The sequence below is a fragment of the Durio zibethinus genome, chromosome 14 (assembly GCF_047325235.1).
Source record: "Durio zibethinus cultivar Kanyao isolate XHJ-2024 chromosome 14, ASM4732523v1, whole genome shotgun sequence".
Lineage (NCBI taxonomy): Eukaryota > Viridiplantae > Streptophyta > Magnoliopsida > Malvales > Malvaceae > Durio > Durio zibethinus.
The window spans coordinates 22,685,600-22,704,212 of NC_143175.1; the positions used below are offsets into that span (position 1 = coordinate 22,685,600).

Here is an 18,613-nt window from a genome sequence, read left to right on the forward strand (position 1 = left end):
AAATAAAATTAAGGGGAAAAACAATTAGTAAAAATAAAGAGAAATTTCCTTGTGTTGCAGTCAAAAGAAGAAATCAACAAGTGGTTGGATGTTGTCTCATTATTATCACACCGATCTTTTGTTCCAACAGTTCCCTACCATTTTCCTATAAATAACTCTTGCAAGAATAGCACAAGAGAATCAGACACCAGCGCTGGCTTTTTCCTTTTCCTTTTGGAGATTTTAAGAAAACAAAAATCTCCCCAAGACATAGGCAAAGACCACCCTGTTTCAATCACCATCGTTCCCACATTCTTCGCTCTTTCTCACGTTTGGTACCAAACCCAAAGTTCCCTTTTTTGCCGCTCTTTTCGGTTTCCTTTCTTTCCTTCTTCTTCTTCTTCTTCTTCTAGTCTTTCCTTCAATTCATTTCTTGTCTCTTCTTCCTCTGATTTTGAGGTAAAGTTTTCTCTGCTTATCCATTTTGGTTGTTTTTTTTTTTTTTTCCTTTCTTTAATGTTATTCTAAGCAGTACTGATTTAATATGTACGTATAGGCATGAAATGAGACATTTTTTTTTCCATCTGGGTTTTTGTTTTTTTTGTTGTTTCATTGATTTATCAATGTTACAACCAACCTTTATTGTGTGTGTGTTTTTTTTCTCTTTTGGATTAAATACTAACCTGAGGAGGGATTTTTGTCTTCTAGGTTTCTGTCATTTTTCGTGTTTCATTACAACCCACATTTTTCCTGTTTTCAGGGGAGGTTTTTTTTTTAATAAACAATGTTAATGTTCCTTTTTTTGGTTTCATTTCTATGCTTTTATTCTTCGTTTGTGTTGTTATCCCATTTCATTAAAATCTAGTGAATTCATTGTTGCAAACTTAAACTTTTTCATGATTTAAATGGTTTTCTCCATCTATTTTCCTACTTTCTGGCCTTTTGTACTTATGTCCATTTCACTCAAAAAGCAATGAAACATTAAAATGTAGGAATGTGATACATGGTTTCCTACAGCCTAGGATTTGCTCCTTTTAAGAAAAATCTGTTCTGATTAATATACTTGGATGAGTTAAACCTATTCTCCTTTCTTCTTCTTTTTTTTTTTCATAATCTACAACATCTAACAAGGCATTCTCTGCATGCAGACTATTGACCTGGTTTTCTTTGAAGAACTTTAACTGGATAAATGAAAGGAAAATTTAAGAGTGGATGAATGATTTGTAATGCTAAGAGTATTAAGAGTTTCAAGGATTCCATGGAATCAACAAAATCCCTTCACTAATAGTTGCTTTTTTTGTGATTACCATTAAAGCAAATACTGATGTTAATGTATAGTTTCACAATATGGTATCTGATCATTTTTTTTCTTTTTTATTTATACTATTAGGTACGAAGACCCCATATATCTTTTTGGTTGAGATCTTTATTTGTGAAAATACTTCGATAATATGGGAGTATCTTTTTCGTGTCCTCTTAGTGATCTTGATGATCTGGACAGCCATTTTAAAGCTGTTATTGTAAAATCAATCAGTTTCAAGGATGAGGATGTAAACAAAGTATTGCGATCTGTCAGTTTTAATGGCCGTGTTTCAGAACCGAGAGCAATGGAATCATATGGTTCGAGGGAGATGATACTTGAAGGATCTTTAAGCTTTAACAAGAGGGAAACAGGGACCACGCTCTCATACAAGACTCCTAGCACTGATGGGGAGTATAAGGTGTCTGATAGACCAGAGAGCTGTAAGAATACAGATAACGATGAAATATTGCAGAGATCAGACAGCTTGTCTGAGAAAAAGTCCCATTCAGAATTTTCAGAACCGGGGTTGCAACAACATCATGCTGCATTAAAGTTGCAAAAGGTGTACAAGAGTTTCAGGACCAGGAGGCAGCTAGCAGACTGTGCAGTTGTTGTTGAGCAGAGATGGTTTGTATCATTTTCTGTGTATTCTATCAAGGGGATACTGGATACGAGATGGACATAAAATCAATCCTTCTTTTTCAACCATGAAAAAAGAAGCAAATGAAATGGTTTCATGTCTCTTGGTGTCCAAAAATCCTTTTCTTCATATTTAATCATATTTTAATTTTCATAATCCATTTTGTAGGTGGAAGCTGTTAGATTTTGCTGAACTCAAGCGAAGCTCTATTTCATTCTTTGAGGTAGAAAAACCAGAAACTGCTATTTCACGATGGTCTAGAGCAAGGACAAGAGCTGCCAAGGTAAGTTGTGAAGAAGGTGATGCAATCATGCAAACTCTTAAATGTGTTTGATTGCAATGCTGGTTGTGAGTGTTGTCTTCTTTTGCAGGTGGGAAAAGGCTTATCTAAGGATGAAAAAGCTCGGAAACTTGCTTTGCAGCACTGGCTTGAAGCGGTAATTACCATTCTAAGAATGAAAATTCATACTAAACTGCTAGTGTTCATATATGACTCTTCCTGATCATGTTTCTTGTTGTTCATAGATTGATCCTAGGCATCGTTATGGCCATAATCTCCAATTTTATTATGCCAAATGGCTTCACTGTGACAGTAAACAGCCCTTCTTCTACTGGTGAGATTTCATTGGACCAACAATAAAGTCAAGAAAATGATTTTTTCTTTTTAACAACTTAGGAAACCAATCTATCAACTTTGAACATGCAGGCTTGATATAGGAGAAGGGAAAGAAGTGAATCTTGAAAAGTGTGCTCGGTCAAAGCTTCAACAGCAATGTATCAAGTATCTTGGTCCTGTGAGTCTCCCCTTGCAATATCTTCCGTATTGTTTTGCAGAGCATGTAGCAATAGGTTTTGCCCTTAGTTTGGATCTAATATCATAAAAACTTCAATCAGAGTCAGAAAAATGATAGGATAAAACGTAAGCTATTGAAATATTCAATTTCATTTGCAACTTGGTTAAAAATTGAGTCATAAAAGTTTTTCTAATTTAGTTGAACCCTTATTTACCAATATATATTTTTCTATTTGCAGACCGAAAGGGAGGCTTTTGAAGTAGTAATAATGAATGGGAAGTTTGTCTGCAAGCGGAGTGGGGAACTTCTTGATACGACAGGAGAACCAAAAGATGCGAAGTGGATTTTTGTTCTTAGTGCATTTAAGATTTTGTATGTTGGACAGAAAAAAAAGGGCACTTTTCAGCACTCAAGTTTTCTGGCTGGTGGAGCAACATTGTCTGCCGGAAGATTGGTTGTGGAAGATGGTGTTTTGAAGGTAGGGATGCATTTTATTTATTTATTTTTGTGTTTAAAGATAGCTGGATCAAGTTTGTGTGGGACTTCTGATGTATTAAATAATTCTTTCAACTTGATAGGCGGTTTGGCCCCACAGTGGACACTACCTACCAACAGAAGAGAATTTTCAAGAGTTCGTGTCATTTCTTCAGGAGCACAATGTTGACCTCACAAATGTGAAGGTAAAGAACACTTTCTTCATTCTTATTTTAGCTTAAATGTGTAGTAAAACTAGAGAACAAAGTTTTATTATGGGACGGGGAAAATGATGAACACAACAAAAAAATTTTCATTCTCCTCTAGCTCTTGACATACACTAGGCAAAAGATGCATCTTTTATTCCAAGGCAAAACTTCTGGCAAACTACATGATTGTTTGGGGATAGGGGGAGAGAAAAATCGCTAAGGCACCCACTATCTGTATCTATCCTTCATTGTGATTCTCGACTTGGTCTCTAAAATCATGAAATTCTTGTTCCAGTCCTGTTTCTGTGGTAACTTTGTTTTTCAGGGTTATATTAGATAATTGTTTGGCCAAAATCTCCCACTCCCCTACTATTAGCGTACGAGCAGGGCACTGATGTAGTTCTTATGCTTTTTACAGAAAAGCCCTTCCGAAGAGGAAGAAACTATCACCAGAAAGAATAGTACCCTCCAAAGCAATGAACTAGAAGCAGAAGGCTCGCAGCAGACTGAGGCGACAAATAGTGAAAACTCATCTCAGGAGAACACTGATTCAAGAAAGCAAGATTTTGATGCTACAGAAAATGGCAACAAGCCTATGTCAAGATTATCTCGAGGATTATTCTCAAAAATAAGTAGACTTCAAATACCAACAAGAAATGATGTGTTTGACATCTTTAAGACAGAAACCTTACCACCAAGTTGCCGCCGTGAGCATCCAGAATCCCCTACAGAAGATGGTTATGAAACAGCGGAAGAATTTTTGTCTGAGGAAGATTTCATGTTCACTAAGATCAATTTGTTTGGTGAAGATGATGACGAGGAAGATAAGAAGCCCATTCCCAAGGAAAAAATTATGAAAAGGATAGACTCCCATAAAGGAATGAAGTCATATCAACTAGCTCAACAATTATCCTCCAAGTGGTCGACAGGGGCTGGGCCACGGATTAGCTGCATGAGGGATTATCCTTCTGAGCTTCAGTTCCGGGTTTTAGAGCAAGCAAACTTGTCTCCAAGAGCAAGAAGTGCAAGTGCATCTCCTCAGACATCACGTTTTTACCCAATTGTCTTGACTCCAAGTTCTGTACGCTCATCTAGAAGTCCGCTTGGATCCAGAGCAAGTGATAGCAATGAAAAAGCAAAAGCCTAGGCAATTTTTAGATGAAACTGTCTATGGCATGTTGTGTTTAGAGAAGAAGATATAGGATTCTTTTCTGCATTTTTAAGCCTTTCTTTTGCATTTCCCATGCATGTAGATCTTATGCTGAAAATGAAAAGATAAAGTGAAAGGGTTATTAGGTCTGTCTACTCTGCTCTTCAGTTTAGAAAACAAAAGTTCTTTTTCTGTTATATCAACAGATTTGTAAATCCTGCATTAACCTCAAAAGGAGATTTGTAAATCATCTAAGAGATAAAACTCTTGGAAATTTTAGAAGCACTGAAAATTTGGATTTAGAATGTATCCGGACTTGTTAGCTTTCTAAAGTTGAGCTTAACGACATTGTATGCATATAAGCTCACTTTCTAGTTAAAAAAAAAATCTATGACATCCAAAATAGTGAAAAAAAATATTAAGAATTATAAGATGTTGCAGTCAGGATTGTGATACTCCTGGTGATAGATCACATAGTGTTCCATCTCATATCTTGAGCATGCTTTAAAGTTGATAACAATCATTGACAAAGTCTACATGCTTATGCAATCTCTTAATCCTTCAGACCGGACATGGATAAATAATTGAGATTTAGCCAGGTTTTTAACATGAAAATCACATTCAAGTGCTGGAAGACACTAGAATTAATTGTCTGTTCCCATGGCTCTGCATAGAGTATTGCCAACAAATATATAAAACTGAAAACAATAACCCCCAAAACCCTCTTGAGTACAGAATTTTCATATCAATCTAGCAATCAAACTTCCCATTCTTCCTTTTTTTTTTTGGTACAAGACAAGGCTTGTGGTTGCTTTCTTAGCCTAAAGAGGAAAGTAACTTGCATCAGATGAGGTTAAATGGTTAATGCCAGACATAAAATGAAGAGAGTGGAAACTTTTGCTTTATGAAAGAAAACCATTGCTTAATGGACATTCAGGAGCTTGCAAATGTATAGAAAAAAATAATGCAAAAGAAGATTGATGTAATTATTGTGGCCAACTAAAATTGATAAAGGAAACCTAAACTATATATTTCACCCATGCAGAAAGTCTTAATTATTGTGGTCTACCAAAATATTGGCAAAGGGCTTCCAGAAATTTGAAGGAAAATGGCCAGTCAATTTACACCCTTGGTCAAGGTACAAGGTCTATACTAATGCCTTCTCAACGACTTACCTAGTCAATGATAAGAAGTCATTTAAGAAAAAAATGGTATGTTTCACTTTCAAATTGTTTACATTTTAATCTATACAGGTTTTACCCCAAAAAAACATGTTTTTAGAGCATGTTCCTTAACAACAACTTGTCAAACACTGATATATAGTCATGCAGCTGCAACCGTTACATCTACATCATCACTGCTTAACAGTTGCCTTACTATCATGGGCAGGCATGCAGCATGTAGAACACTTAAGCCCGGGAGAGCTAAGAGTTTCATGCTGTTGAGGTACAGCATTTTTTATGTTCAAATAAGATCAAGCTTTTTTTTTTTAATTTCTTTGCATAATTTTGGGAAAGAACTGATACAAGATGCATACAATGAATATTAAACTGGAAAATCATGTAGATATTTAAATAACTACTCTCCTCTGTGGCAAACAAAAAGTGGGAAACAAAATTATGAAGAGCAAAGATTAGTCCTCTCGATGAAGGGGAAAATGGCATACTAGGCGTAGAAAAGTTTCCGTATGAAGCGATAGAACCCTGAGATTGCTACCTGCAATTGCAGTCAAACATAAAATCAGGCGTTGACCAAATTCTCATGCACCCTGTTGGCATCCTGAAAAATCCTCACATATGAATGTTTTGTTGAAGTTTGAAGTAATAATCAAATTATAAAGAAAATGTTTGCCGAGCCAACAAGTTTGTAGAATCTTATAACCATAGGCCATTTGGCTTTAGAGATGTTCAAACATCAGGCAGTTGTTAAAAATGAATATATCAGAGAGATGAGTGGCTGACATAGATCAATAAAATGTTTTCTGCTATAGGTTGCCAAATATCTCTTGCCATCATGCAGACATGGCCTTTCATTTCAGACAGTTAAAAAATCCCTACAGACTAGTAATTATCGTTTTAAGTGAAATTACTTAATTACCTTTTTCATCTCAGTTCTAAAAGTTTCTTGATATGCATGTTTTGTAAATTTTATAACTTATTGGATATCATAAGTTGTATAACTTATCAAATTAAAAAATTACTTTTAGGTTATTTTGCAACTGATTCAGCTATGTGGTATCAGTCGGAGTTGGGGTTTGAGATTGATATGCCCCTAAACAAGTCGCTAGGATTTTAGCACGTCTGCATAAAGTTCTTGTGATGTGGTTTATGTTTTAACATAAAAGTTGGGAGAAATTGGGAGTTCTGACACTTGGAATGCTGTTTTTTGTTTTTTTTTGTTTTACCCTGAAACAGGTTAGGAAGATGATACTGCATGCAATGTGTCAACTTGTGAAGTATTTGGATTTATTCTCACATTCACAAGTGCTCACACCAGTCGATGTTGAAACTTTTGGCTTCTACGCTCTGTTTTCTTTATTTTTAAATTCTCTGCACAATATATAAAGGCTGTAAATGTCTATGCAAAATCAAGTAATTATGTCTCATGGACTTGGCTTCACACTTTCTTTATACCTTCTGCAAAATTTCAATGGACTTGTCTGTAGATGTGAAAGCTGACTTATCTTAGGTAGGTTTGGGATGTGAATGTGAAACACTTACCATGGCTAATGTTTAACAGCCAGAAGACTTTGAAGCTGGTTCTTCAGCTTGAATTTGTTCTCCACTTTTGCATTGACTGCATCATTGGGGGGACTCTGATCTGTAGACAAATATTTTCATCAATGAGTACAAAAAATTTACATTAATTCGGTACAATTATATGCTTATAGTTTTTGTATGTGCTGTGTGCACTTCAAATTTGCTGCCCTGATCGTATGCTGAAATAATTTACTCATTGAAAGCATGCTCTGCTCATTAAGTTGAAGCTTTGTTTTATTTATTTTTTGTAATATAATACAACAATGTTACCAACACCCCATTTAATTCTTTGGGGATATATGTTAAAGAAATTCATTACTTCTACAAAATGGAAGGAAATAAACGCTTTTTTTGAGTAATTTTGTCATGTTTATGATTTAAGTTCTTGGAATGTTCACTAATTACAAATAACAAAGTGAAATTAATATAGTTATATAACACGACATGATTTTTATATTTTTATTTTGAAAAAAAAAAAAAACGACGTAAAATATGAAGAGAAGTGGAAAACTATGAGTGAAAGTTATATAAATCAGCATGAACAACAATCAAAATTAAATGTTAAAAATATAATAAGATTACAATTTAGTTTTAAAAATTATCGTGAATTAGTGATGCACGAATTGGATTAAAATTTAGGTTATATAAAATCAATAAAATAACTTATAAGTAGGATCGCATAATTAATTGGAATTGTTGGTTAAAAATATAATTAATAGAAAATTTTAAAAATTACTTTTTTTCTTAAACTTTGTGATGAAAAATTAATTTCGTGAAAAAGTAGATGTAAAAAAGGGTTATTAAGAAGAAATAAATTTTTTATTAAAAATTTACTAAGTCGAATCTCTATGACAACTAGCAATAATATTAAATTTAATAAATAAGTGCATAATTTCGCTTATAATTTTTTAACAAAAATAATGATTAGTGAATATTTATCAATTAATTAATAGATAATATATGCATTTGATTCTCATAATTTGTATAACAAATCAAAATACAAATCTATTCTTTTAAATTTATTTTTGTAAACTTAATTAAAAAAAATATTAAAATAGATAATTTTTTTAAAAAAAAACTAAAACAAAATAAAAAAAATTATAAGAAAAAGAAAAAAAAATCAAATAAAAATGTCGCAGTAACACCTTTACTCAGGGATAGGAATGGATTGAATAGGAATAGGTTTATGTTCATCTCGATTTCAACCCAATATCGAATTATTATTGTTTATATTCAATCCTGTCTTGAAATATATATGTATAATTAGCATCTAACATTACTTTGACCAAAAATCAATTTAATAGTATAATATTCATGAAATATAATTTTTTTAATATAAATAATATCTATAACATATAAATAATATAATTAAAATATTAAATCATAATAAAAATAAGATTTTATTTTTAAATTTTGTTGAAATTTAATAATATAATATTTAAGAAATATAATTTTTTAATATAAATAATATATGTAACATGTAAATAATATAATTAAAATATTAAATCATAATAAAAATAAGGTTTTAGTTTTAAATTTTGTTGAAAGTTATAAGAAATTATCTATTCCATAATTATAGAGTTATTATAAGATTCATAATCTTTATGAAATCTTTTATGGTTCTAAGGTTATTTTAAGCTAATAAATAAATGAACTTAAAATTAATGCTTTTGATGAGACTATCATTGAATTATTTTTTTTAATTTTATTTTTTTATGAAAAATAATCTTTTGATTTAAAATTATGTTACATATTTCACAATAAAAATATGGTTGAGAAATTATTTACTTTTTGAATGTATAACTAGCATATAAATTTCTGTTTATGACACATAATTCAATTATATCAATTAATTAGAGCATTATTTTTATTTTATATGAATGAAGAATATTGAATAAATAATCAATTAAAAGATAAAATATATTATCTAATTGAGTGAATAATCTATGAAAAATAAAAAATCTACAGATAACACCGATAAAAATATAAGAATATATGTGTTTTTATAGTTTTTGTAATTTATAAAAAAAAATATTATAGTTGAAAAAATATTACAGTTGATTTAAAAAAAAAAATCCTACCTAACGGAATGAATAGTATTTTTAATGAAATAGTAACTTTTACCTAATGAAATGAATAGTAAGTTTAATGAAATAATACCTATCAATAAAAAAAACATGTTAGTTCCTATAACAATAATAGAATAATAAAAAGAAACTAAATTAATAGGAGGAAAAAATATGTTTAGTTTAGTGAGATATTTGAAAAGCTATATAACTGAAAGAGGGCTTTTCTAGAGTTGTTATGGTATTTATATATATTTTTTTCACATTTTCTTTGTAAAATATATTTAAAAGCTAAAGATAATACAATGATTATTTATAAAAAAAATTAAAGATATTAAATAATATTTTTAAAAGTTGTGATAATTTTAAATACTCATATTAACTATAAATAAATTGAAAAAGATAAATTACTTTAAAATTAATTTTAAATTGAGATAAAATGATATACAAAAAAATTTTGATGTACAGGAGAAATTTTTCTGAAGTTGTTTTAGTATTTATATATATATTTCACATTTATTTTGTAAAATATATTTAAAAGTTGAAGATAATATAAAAATTATTTATAAAAAATTTAAAAAATTAAATAATATTTTTAAAAAGTTTAATAAATTTAAATACTTATGTTAATTGCATATATATTAGAAAATATAAATTACTTTAAAATTGATTTTAAATTAAGATGAGGTAATGTATAAAAAAAATTGTCATAAAATTGTTATGGTATTTGTATATTTTTTTTACATTTACTTTGTGAAATATATTTAAAAGCTGAAGATAATATAAGAATTATTTATAAAAAATATTAAAGATACTAAATAATATTTTTAAAAGTTGTAATAAATTTAAATACTAATATTAACTTCATATAAATTTTAAAAAATAAATTTCTTTAAAATTTAAATTGGGTTTTGATTAAAATTTAAAATTTTAGATAATTTAATCATTTTTAAAATATATTTTTTATAAATAATTTTAAATTAATAAATATCTTATATGTCATCATAATAAAAAATTTTGATAATTATTTTATGTGTCAAAAAAGAATTATTCATGTAACTGTTTAAGTTAATAATTATATATGTTGTAATATAATATATATATATATATATATTAAAAAAATATTAGTGAAGCAAAAAATAGAGGTGTCTTTAGAACCAGTCAATTCTCCAATGCCCTCAACAAAATCACAAAATGACCATAATACCCAACTTAAACAGCCAAATACCGCAGATATAACCGTAATTCCATTATTCTTGTCTATATAAACCCTAATCTAGGGCTTTTTCCATCCCCACCCCGGAAACTCGCAAGAGAAGCAGCCGTTCTCCTTTTGGTCTCCTCGTAACTTTATCTTCTCTTAGCCAAGGTTCAGTCAGGTAGCTCTTCTTATGTTATAGTTTTTCGTCGTTTTTAGGTCAGATCAACGTTAGATCTTCTGTAGTTAAACTTTCTGTTTTCAAGTCTGCTCTTTTTTTTCTCTTTTAGTTACATTTAATGAAGGTGGTTTGGATTTTTATGAACAATTGTAGGGGTGTTTTGGTAGAATTATTTTCAATTTTGGTGAAATGGGTTTTCAAATTTATGATCAATAATCTTGTCTAAGGTGCCATTTTTGAGTTAATAGATGGTTTAGCTTAGGGCTAAAGATCTTAGATTAAGTGCTTTCCTTTTTTTAATCTTTAAAATCGATACAGTTTTCGAACTATGGGGGGTTAAAGCGATGTGGTTTGATTGTTTGCAGAATGGATTCCCAAATTAAGCATGCTGTGGTGGTGAAAGTTATGGGGAGGACAGGATCAAGAGGTCAGGTGACTCAAGTGAGAGTCAAATTTGTGGATGATCAGAACCGATACATTATGAGGAACGTGAAGGGACCGGTTAGGGAGGGAGATATTCTCACCTTGCTTGAGTCTGAGAGAGAAGCTAGGAGGCTTCGTTGATCGGTTTTATCTTTGCTTTGTTACATTGTTGATGTTATGTTGCATTAGCTAGTTATTATCTGCTGAGTTTTGTTACTTTTAAAAAGGTGTCCAGTTTGTCATACCAAGACTTGGATTTGGGAGAATGGTTTCCATGGATGAGTTGTTTTAAAGCTTCATTATGATGTTGAAATGAACTAAGTTGGTTTTGAGATTTGTGTCCCGTTAATATTTGTTTTTGACTATTTCTTAAGAAATGTTAGGGATATTTTCTTGATGCTTGGGATGTGCTTGGTTCTGTTTTTATTTTCAAACTGAGAAGCAAAGCCTTGCTAGTTGGACAATGGCTTTCTGCTTGATTCTATGATGTTAGGGGGTGGGTTCTGCAGGTGCCTGAATGGAATGCGAACTCTGGCCCTTGCTGATTATCAAAAACTAAAGGAACTAGCCAAGTTACTTTGTTGAAAAACCAATGGAAAAATTTTCTCAATTGTCAATAAATTTTTTTGTCAGCATTTCTAGTAGTTGATGCATGTTTCAAGTCTTGGGAAAGTTAAAACCTGAATATTTTGGACGAAGTTGGAAACTTTTGCTTCAAGATATTCTAATTTTGATAAAGATTTCCTTTCCCTCTTGAATCCTCCCAAATAATGTAAACTGTTTACCATTTTCAATCTGGATTAATATTTCTATGGTGTTTTTTCAGTAACATAGGAATTAATGGGAATATAGTTTTGGATTAACTGAGTTTTTTTTTTATTTTTTATTTTCAGAATAAAAAGGAAGAATTTATTTATTTACCGTCACCTCTGGTCCCTTGCCCTTCTTCATGGGGCACATCATTTTTGGTAAATTGGTTTTAAAGTGTTTTCTGTTCTTCATTTTCTGTTATCATTTTTATTCTCATTGAGAATATAAGAATATATATGGTGATTGCCTAATTTTTAAGGTTAAGTAAACAGTCCGGTTGATTAATTCGGTCGTAAAAATTAAATAATTAATTTAAACTTAATCTATTATAAAAATTGAATAGATTAATATATATAAGAAAAATTGAAAAACCTGAATTAAATTAAGGTGATTAGTTTTGGTTGATTTTTTTGGGTTAGTTGATTTTAGCTTTTGTTTCCTACTTTAAGTGTATTTATATCATATTATTGGGTATAATTATATCATATATATATATTTAATTATTTATTTTATAATAAGTTAGATATTTTGGTTTATTCAGTTTAAATATTTTAAAATTAAAAATTGATCGTTTTAATCATTTAAATCGAAATACTCATATAACTTGAATTATCTCGCCCGATTTCTCTTGAAAATTTGATTTTTTTTTTTATTGTTTCGATTTTTACCAAATTTTGTTCAGCTCCACCAATTTTTGTGTTTTAAGAGCAAATTTAGCCATAACCAGGTTGAAGAGGTCTATGACAGGCCTTGGCGGCAAAATAAGGGGATGACTTGTGGTTAGGGGCAAAAGGCCAACCAAGATCCGATATAGCTGGTTTTGGGCTAAATCTATTTCGGTAAAGCGTTTGATGTCCGTGGCCCGATGTAGAGCATACAATGGGCTCGGATGGTCCCATTTAGTAGGTCGGAAAATGGTTATGTGCAACTTATTTATTAAAAATGAGGTCCACGTTTAGCATTATGGTTAATCAAAAGTAGGATAATAAGGGATCCGTCGGATTTTTTTAGATAAATTATAAAATTATAAATTATTAAAATTTAATTTAAATTCAAATTCAAATTTTATATAAATTGTTGTGATTTGAATTTAATTTTATTGATTTGATTTGGTTTATTAGTTTTTAAATTTTAAATTTTTATTATTTATATATTATTTTAATATATTAAATAGATTTACATAAATAATAATTATTTTTATTTAATAAAAATTTAAAATACATATAAAAATTAATAAAAATATATAATTCAGTTCAATTTAATATTTTTTATTTCTCACTTCTCTATATAAAATTTGATTTAAATTTAATATATATATATATTTAATCTCTGATTTTAATACGAAACAAGTAAAAATATCTATTCAAATCAAACATTATAATTTAAAATTTTTTTTAATTTTTTAATTTTTTTCTCACCTCTAATAAAAAAATATTGTTTTAGTTTAAAACTTCAAAGTCCAAAACTCCTAATGACATGCCCCTATTTGATATTCAAAAATATTATTAGTTGCACTTTCTTCAAAAAAAAAGTTGCACTATTTGAGATTAAAAAATATTAGTTGTTTTTGCAACGGGATTGATTTTTATTGAATAGATTTTAAAAAATTAATGATGCATGTCTTATAATATGTTCAATTTTTTTAAAATTTAAAAATATAAGTTGATAAAATTTTATATTTTATTATTTTTTACAAATTATTTTAAACTATGAATATTCCAAAGACAATATTGAAGTAAACAATAATAAATAAAGACGAACAGCAACAAAATAAGAAAAAAAATAATGCAAAAAAGATTTTATAATTTATTATTATGGGTCCCTTGAACATTGGGTTCACTATAATTACATAATAGATTAAAATTTACGGCAAAATAAACAAATTTAAGAATGAAAAAAAAAAAATTATGTCTAAAAAATTTCTCTTTTTTTTTAGGTTGAAATTGGTCTTTGGGTCTTTAAAGGCTTCTAAAGCCAAGCCTGTCAAAGAATTATTGAGCCGTAAAAGATGATTTTGGCTTGGATCATAGCAACAATCCATTTTTTTGCCTAAAACCCAAGCAACGAAAAGCCCAAAAACAAACCGAAGCCACTTAAAGTCAGGATTTTTTTTTTTTTTTGTTTCCTATATATATTTGTTAAACTAGGGTTTTTCCGTTTACTGATCCCCCTGCCTGTGAAAGACACTCGGTACGCTAGCAGCTCCCTCTAGCTCTTTCATTCTGTCTAATCACAGGTTTTTTTCTTTTTTTCTCTTTTACTTTCACTTCGACTCTCTTTTCTTCAAAATTTTTTAGTATTTTAACTCTGTTTTTGATTTCGTAGTTATGGCGACAGCCACCGGGATCACCGCACAGCAAGACCCAGCTCAACCTCAGTACGATGTCAAGCTCTTCAACCGCTGGACCTTCGACGATGTTCAGGTATTTCCTTTTTCCTTTGGCCTCACTGTTTATTTCTTCGTGAAGATCTGTTTTTATCAATGGGTTAAATTTATCTTTTGAACTTGTCAATCCTTGCCTATCTTCATACTCATTGATCGAAGATCAATGCCTGTTTTCTTTCGATATTGTTTGTCTCTGATTTGAGCTCACTTGTTTGTTGTCTTTGCTGTTAATGGTAATTAAGAGTGACAATTTATGTTCTCCTAGAAGTTTGCCTTTTGTTCTCTTGTCCTGTTGTAATTTTTTTCTTTTTTGTAATTGTTTCTTTTGTATGTTAGATTAATCAGATTAATCAGATAAGATGCATTGTGTTAGATTGTCTTTCCAAGTGTCTTAAGACTTTTGATTGGAAAGAATTTGGTTCCTCAACTTCCTGTTCACTTTGATAGTTACAATTCTTGTTTGCCATGATTCTTTACCTGAATGATTTATCTATTTTAGGTTGCTGATATCTCTTTGAGTGACTACATTGGTGTACAAGCTTCCAAGCATGCAACCTATGTGCCACACACTGCTGGGAGGTACTCAGTTAAACGTTTCAGAAAGGCTCAGTGCCCAATCGTTGAGAGGCTTACAAACTCACTGATGATGCATGGCCGGAACAATGGGAAGAAACTTATGGCAGTCAGGATTGTGAAGCATGCCATGGAAATTATTTTTCTCCTGACTGATCAGAACCCAATTCAAGTCATTGTTGATGCTATTATCAACAGGTAGCCTATATGACCTTAATTTCAGTATTCTCTTTCAAATGTATCACCAGCTAATGTTAACGTGTCAAGTAGCGAGATGTTAATTAATACATCTGTTGATTTTGGGGGTACCCTTATTCTATTGATCTTTAATAAGCTCTGTTGCTTTTTGATTGATGTAACAGTGGACCTCGTGAAGATGCTACTCGTATTGGTTCTGCTGGTGTTGTCAGGCGTCAGGCTGTTGATATTTCTCCTCTTCGTCGTGTGAATCAGGCCATCTATCTCCTGACCACTGGTGCCCGTGAGTCTGCATTCAGAAACATTAAAACCATAGCCGAATGTTTAGCTGATGAGCTTATTAATGCTGCAAAGGGATCATCTAACAGGTAAATCAGGGACTTATGTGTTTTTTCCTTGTTTGGCTTTGAAATTAGTAAATGCTCTCTTGTGTTTCTTTTATGCTATTCAATTAGTCATTACTGATCCCCTTTGGATCATTGCCGGTGCATTTCTGTTGATGTTGATGGTATTCTTGTTTGTGCAGCTATGCCATTAAGAAGAAGGACGAAATTGAGAGAGTTGCCAAGGCCAACCGTTGAGGAATTGAACGAGATTACACAATGGCAGTGGAGAATGTTGTTGTTTTAATCAGAGTACTTTATAAGTTTTCTTTTGTCTCCTGGACATGCTACGAATGTTTTGTTTTGTTTTACAAGTTGACAAGTTAGTTTCTGGTTAAAATGGAGTTTTTCAGTAGATACTATTAAAGAAAGCATTTTGCTTGTTGATTAATTGAGAAGCATTTTTCATTGAATTAAAAATTTGATTGACTTGGTTGATTAAATTGGAGTTGGGTCTTTAACGATGTTAAAACCCATTTTCATTTTGATTTAAAACATGTTTTGGTTGTTTTCCCATACTCAACATCATCAGCAACAAGAACTAGTTGAAGAAAAAAAGGCGATGATGACGGGTGAACTGGTCGAAGAAAAATAGGTGATGATGATGGGTGGTTCAAAACTTCAAATTCAATGAAGGAGTGGTTTTGTAGGTTTTCTCCCTTGGGAGATCAATCCATCGTCCCGGTTTTAGACCGGTGGGTTGAGGAAGGAAACCCCGTAGAGAAACACCATTTCCAATTGTACATGAAGCAACCCGGATCCTATAGACGTTATGCCCGGGCTCTTGAGGTATTTGGAGAGTAATTATCTCGCCCACTTAAAATATTTAGTGGCATTTGTTTAAAGGATATTCTTTTGAGATTAGGAAATTTTTTTATCTGATAGACATTATGCCCAGGCTCTTTTTTACAGTTTTTCAAAGGCATGTGATGTTTTTTGGTTCTAACTTGCTTCTTTTTGCACTGCTTTTATGTTCTTCATAAACAGCATCTAGCGTAAAGTTTGAACTTTCTTATATATTTATGAACTGTGAAATTGACATGCTTTCAGCCTATGCACTTCTATTACTATTAATCGTCATTTATGCATTCAAGCTACTTATTGTTTGTTCCCAGATGTCTGTGTGGATGACTGATAAAAGGTACTTTCCAATGACGTCTCATGATCTTGCCGTCCGGTTGGATTTGATTGTGAAGGTTAGTGGGATAGAACACGCAGAAAATTATTTTAACAGTGTTAACAATTAAGAGTGCTTGAGGTTTACTGTGTACTTAACTGCTATGCGCATACAAGATCTGTTGAAAAGGCAAAGGCTGTAATTCTGAAAATGAGGGAAATTGGGATTTGATAGGTCAGCATTATCCTTTAATGTTTGACTTGGTCTTTATTATAAAACAGGCAACTACAGGAAAGTGGACACTTTGATGCACGAAAAGGGAGAAAGGGGTATTGCTTGCGAAACATATACCCACTGCATCTTTCTTAGTGCTTATGCAGCTCAATGCAATGTTGATGGAATCAACAAAGTTCTTCATATGGCGGAATCTGAATCGAATCTTGCTTTGTGATGGTCTTTTTATAAGTTGGGCATTTGGACAAGGCTTTAGCAACGTGAAGAAATCTGAGGAAGTGATTGTACGAAAAGGTATAGTGTATGATTACCTACTGACACAATACACAACACTAGGGAAGAAGGAAGACGTCCTAGGGCTTTGGGAACTTTACAAGACAAACATGAAGGTTTTCAATAAGGGTTACATAGCTATGATAACCTCTCTATTGAAGTTTGATGATATTGAAAGTGCCGAGAAAATTTTTAATGAATGGTAATCCCTGATTCCTCAGAACTTATGATATTCGTATTCCAAATTTCTTGCTTGGTGCTTATTCCAGGAAATGTCTTCTTGAGAAATTCGAAACCTTAATAAACTGGATTATATTAAAAGGCGGGAAGCCTAATTTTATGTCCTGGTATTATTTTGCAATGGCATTGCTTCGGGAGAATGAAATAAAAAAGGCAGTTGAAGCAATGAAGGAAGCCATATTGGTGGAAGCCTAGTGAGAAAAGTTTAGCTGCCTGTCTAAAGTACTTGAAAGGGGAAGGAGATATGGATGAAGCAAAGAAATTCATAAAATTGCTTGGAGATAGCGATATTATCTCGTCAAAGGTGGATGGACTTATTATGGTTGCAGGTGGTGCTTCACATGAAAGTGGATGAACACATCAGTTTTTCAGAGGTGGACGAGGATAATATTGATTGCAAACCAAGTAGAGGAAGCATGTTTGAAGTCAAGTTGGAAAGCTTTTGAACTTACCAAAGCAAATGTGATCTCCTAAAAACCCAGAATTAATAAGTTCGTTTGGTGAATTCTCCGGTTTATGGTTATTAGAGTACTTGTGTTTTTCCTGTTAGGAGTTAGGACCATGAAAAGAAAAACAACCACTTATATCACCAGTGGCAGTCAAGATGGGCAAAGGGAACGTGATAAAATTGGCTAAGTTAACCAGCCATGTCAGATGTGCATTCTTGTGGTATAATGTAAGGGCCTTGAAGGACAAATGTCTCTTTGCTGCAACAGCTGGGAAGGATCTACGCATAGTGATACTCAGATTCAGGAGACTACAGAATCCTAGCTGATTTAAACAGTTAAGAAGTAAGAAAATATGAAGCAAGCCGATAGAGTCTATAAATGCTTTCAGAATTTAGGTCCCATGTTATATGGAAACGGAAGTGTTTAGGCTGAAGTCTTTAACTTCCAAGTAAAAAATTCTATCAATCACGTGAGGGGTTAGTTTCTCTCATTGTTTTAGCTTGTCTGATCTCATCTAGCATTCTCTCATTGTATTTGTTTGTCTGATCTTGTCTAGCATTTTGTACCATCTTTATTACTCCTCATATTATTTCTTGACAGTTGTGAGCATCACAAGCCAAAGAGGCAAAGCTGCGTTGGCCATTTCATCCGCAGTCAACCCTCCTCGCTCGTTCATAAAAAGTTTTATTTAGGTTAAAATATTAAAAAGTATTTGTGAATTTTTAAATATTTTAAATAAATTTTTATCTTTTTATTATATTTAATTAAACGTTT

General features: G+C 31.5%; 4 protein-coding genes across 7 annotated transcripts; all 4 read left to right on the plus strand.

The window, feature by feature from the left end:
• Window positions 1-301: 301 nt before the first annotated feature.
• On the plus strand, window positions 302-4,746 carry LOC111295209 (IQ domain-containing protein IQM6-like). The gene is given in 10 exon segments (XM_022888602.2): window positions 302-438; window positions 1,370-1,909; window positions 2,091-2,205; window positions 2,294-2,359; window positions 2,448-2,536; window positions 2,629-2,716; window positions 2,955-3,194; window positions 3,295-3,396; window positions 3,818-4,507; window positions 4,509-4,746. Coding segments are annotated over 9 exon segments (1,962 nt in total). The 5' UTR covers window positions 302-438; window positions 1,370-1,430; the 3' UTR covers window positions 4,602-4,746.
• A 5,924-nt stretch (window positions 4,747-10,670) lies between these two features.
• On the plus strand, window positions 10,671-11,508 carry LOC111293961 (small ribosomal subunit protein eS28z/eS28y). Of its 2 annotated transcripts, none has more exons than XM_022887045.2 (2): window positions 10,671-10,753; window positions 11,119-11,508. In XM_022887045.2, the coding sequence occupies exon 2, from the start codon at window positions 11,120-11,122 to the stop codon at window positions 11,315-11,317; it is 198 nt and encodes a 65-aa protein (XP_022742780.1). In that variant the 5' UTR covers window positions 10,671-10,753; window position 11,119; the 3' UTR covers window positions 11,318-11,508. The 2 variants fall into 2 exon arrangements, with proteins under 2 accessions (XP_022742780.1, XP_022742781.1); XM_022887046.2 differs by having other exon boundaries at window positions 10,671-10,743.
• Window positions 11,509-14,146: 2,638 nt separating this feature from the next.
• Window positions 14,147-15,969, plus strand: LOC111295726 (small ribosomal subunit protein uS7-like). 2 transcript variants are annotated; one of them, XM_022889371.2, is made up of 5 exons: window positions 14,147-14,222; window positions 14,312-14,409; window positions 14,872-15,143; window positions 15,308-15,511; window positions 15,670-15,969. In XM_022889371.2, the coding sequence occupies exons 2-5, from the start codon at window positions 14,314-14,316 to the stop codon at window positions 15,722-15,724; spliced, it is 627 nt and encodes a 208-aa protein (XP_022745106.1). In that variant the 5' UTR covers window positions 14,147-14,222; window positions 14,312-14,313; the 3' UTR covers window positions 15,725-15,969. The 2 variants fall into 2 exon arrangements, with proteins under 2 accessions (XP_022745106.1, XP_089600017.1); XM_089743891.1 differs by having other exon boundaries at window positions 14,147-14,176.
• Window positions 15,970-16,013: 44 nt separating this feature from the next.
• LOC111295723 (pentatricopeptide repeat-containing protein At2g20710, mitochondrial-like) lies at window positions 16,014-18,550 on the plus strand. Of its 2 annotated transcripts, XM_089743893.1 has the most exons (3): window positions 16,014-16,315; window positions 16,642-16,722; window positions 16,925-18,550. In XM_089743893.1, the coding sequence occupies exons 1-3, from the start codon at window positions 16,157-16,159 to the stop codon at window positions 16,949-16,951; spliced, it is 267 nt and encodes an 88-aa protein (XP_089600019.1). In that variant the 5' UTR covers window positions 16,014-16,156; the 3' UTR covers window positions 16,952-18,550. The 2 variants fall into 2 exon arrangements, with proteins under 2 accessions (XP_089600019.1, XP_089600018.1); XM_089743892.1 differs by lacking the exon at window positions 16,925-18,550 and having other exon boundaries at window positions 16,642-16,916.
• Window positions 18,551-18,613: the final 63 nt, after the last annotated feature.

Excerpts from the sequence above, each read along its gene's own strand:
- LOC111293961 (XM_022887045.2), top strand. The coding sequence starts at position 11,120 with ATGGATTCCCAAATTAAGCATGCTGTGGTGGTGAAAGTTATGGGGAGG.
- LOC111295726 (XM_022889371.2), top strand. The coding sequence starts at position 14,314 with ATGGCGACAGCCACCGGGATCACCGCACAGCAAGACCCAGCTCAACCT. Across the intron at positions 14,410-14,871 it reads GGACCTTCGACGATGTTCAG|GTTGCTGATATCTCTTTGAG; the intron begins GTATTTCCTTTT and ends TATCTATTTTAG. Across the intron at positions 15,144-15,307 it reads GTTGATGCTATTATCAACAG|TGGACCTCGTGAAGATGCTA; the intron begins GTAGCCTATATG and ends TTGATGTAACAG.
- LOC111295723 (XM_089743892.1), top strand. The coding sequence starts at position 16,157 with ATGAAGGAGTGGTTTTGTAGGTTTTCTCCCTTGGGAGATCAATCCATC. Across the intron at positions 16,316-16,641 it reads GTTATGCCCGGGCTCTTGAG|ATGTCTGTGTGGATGACTGA; the intron begins GTATTTGGAGAG and ends GTTTGTTCCCAG.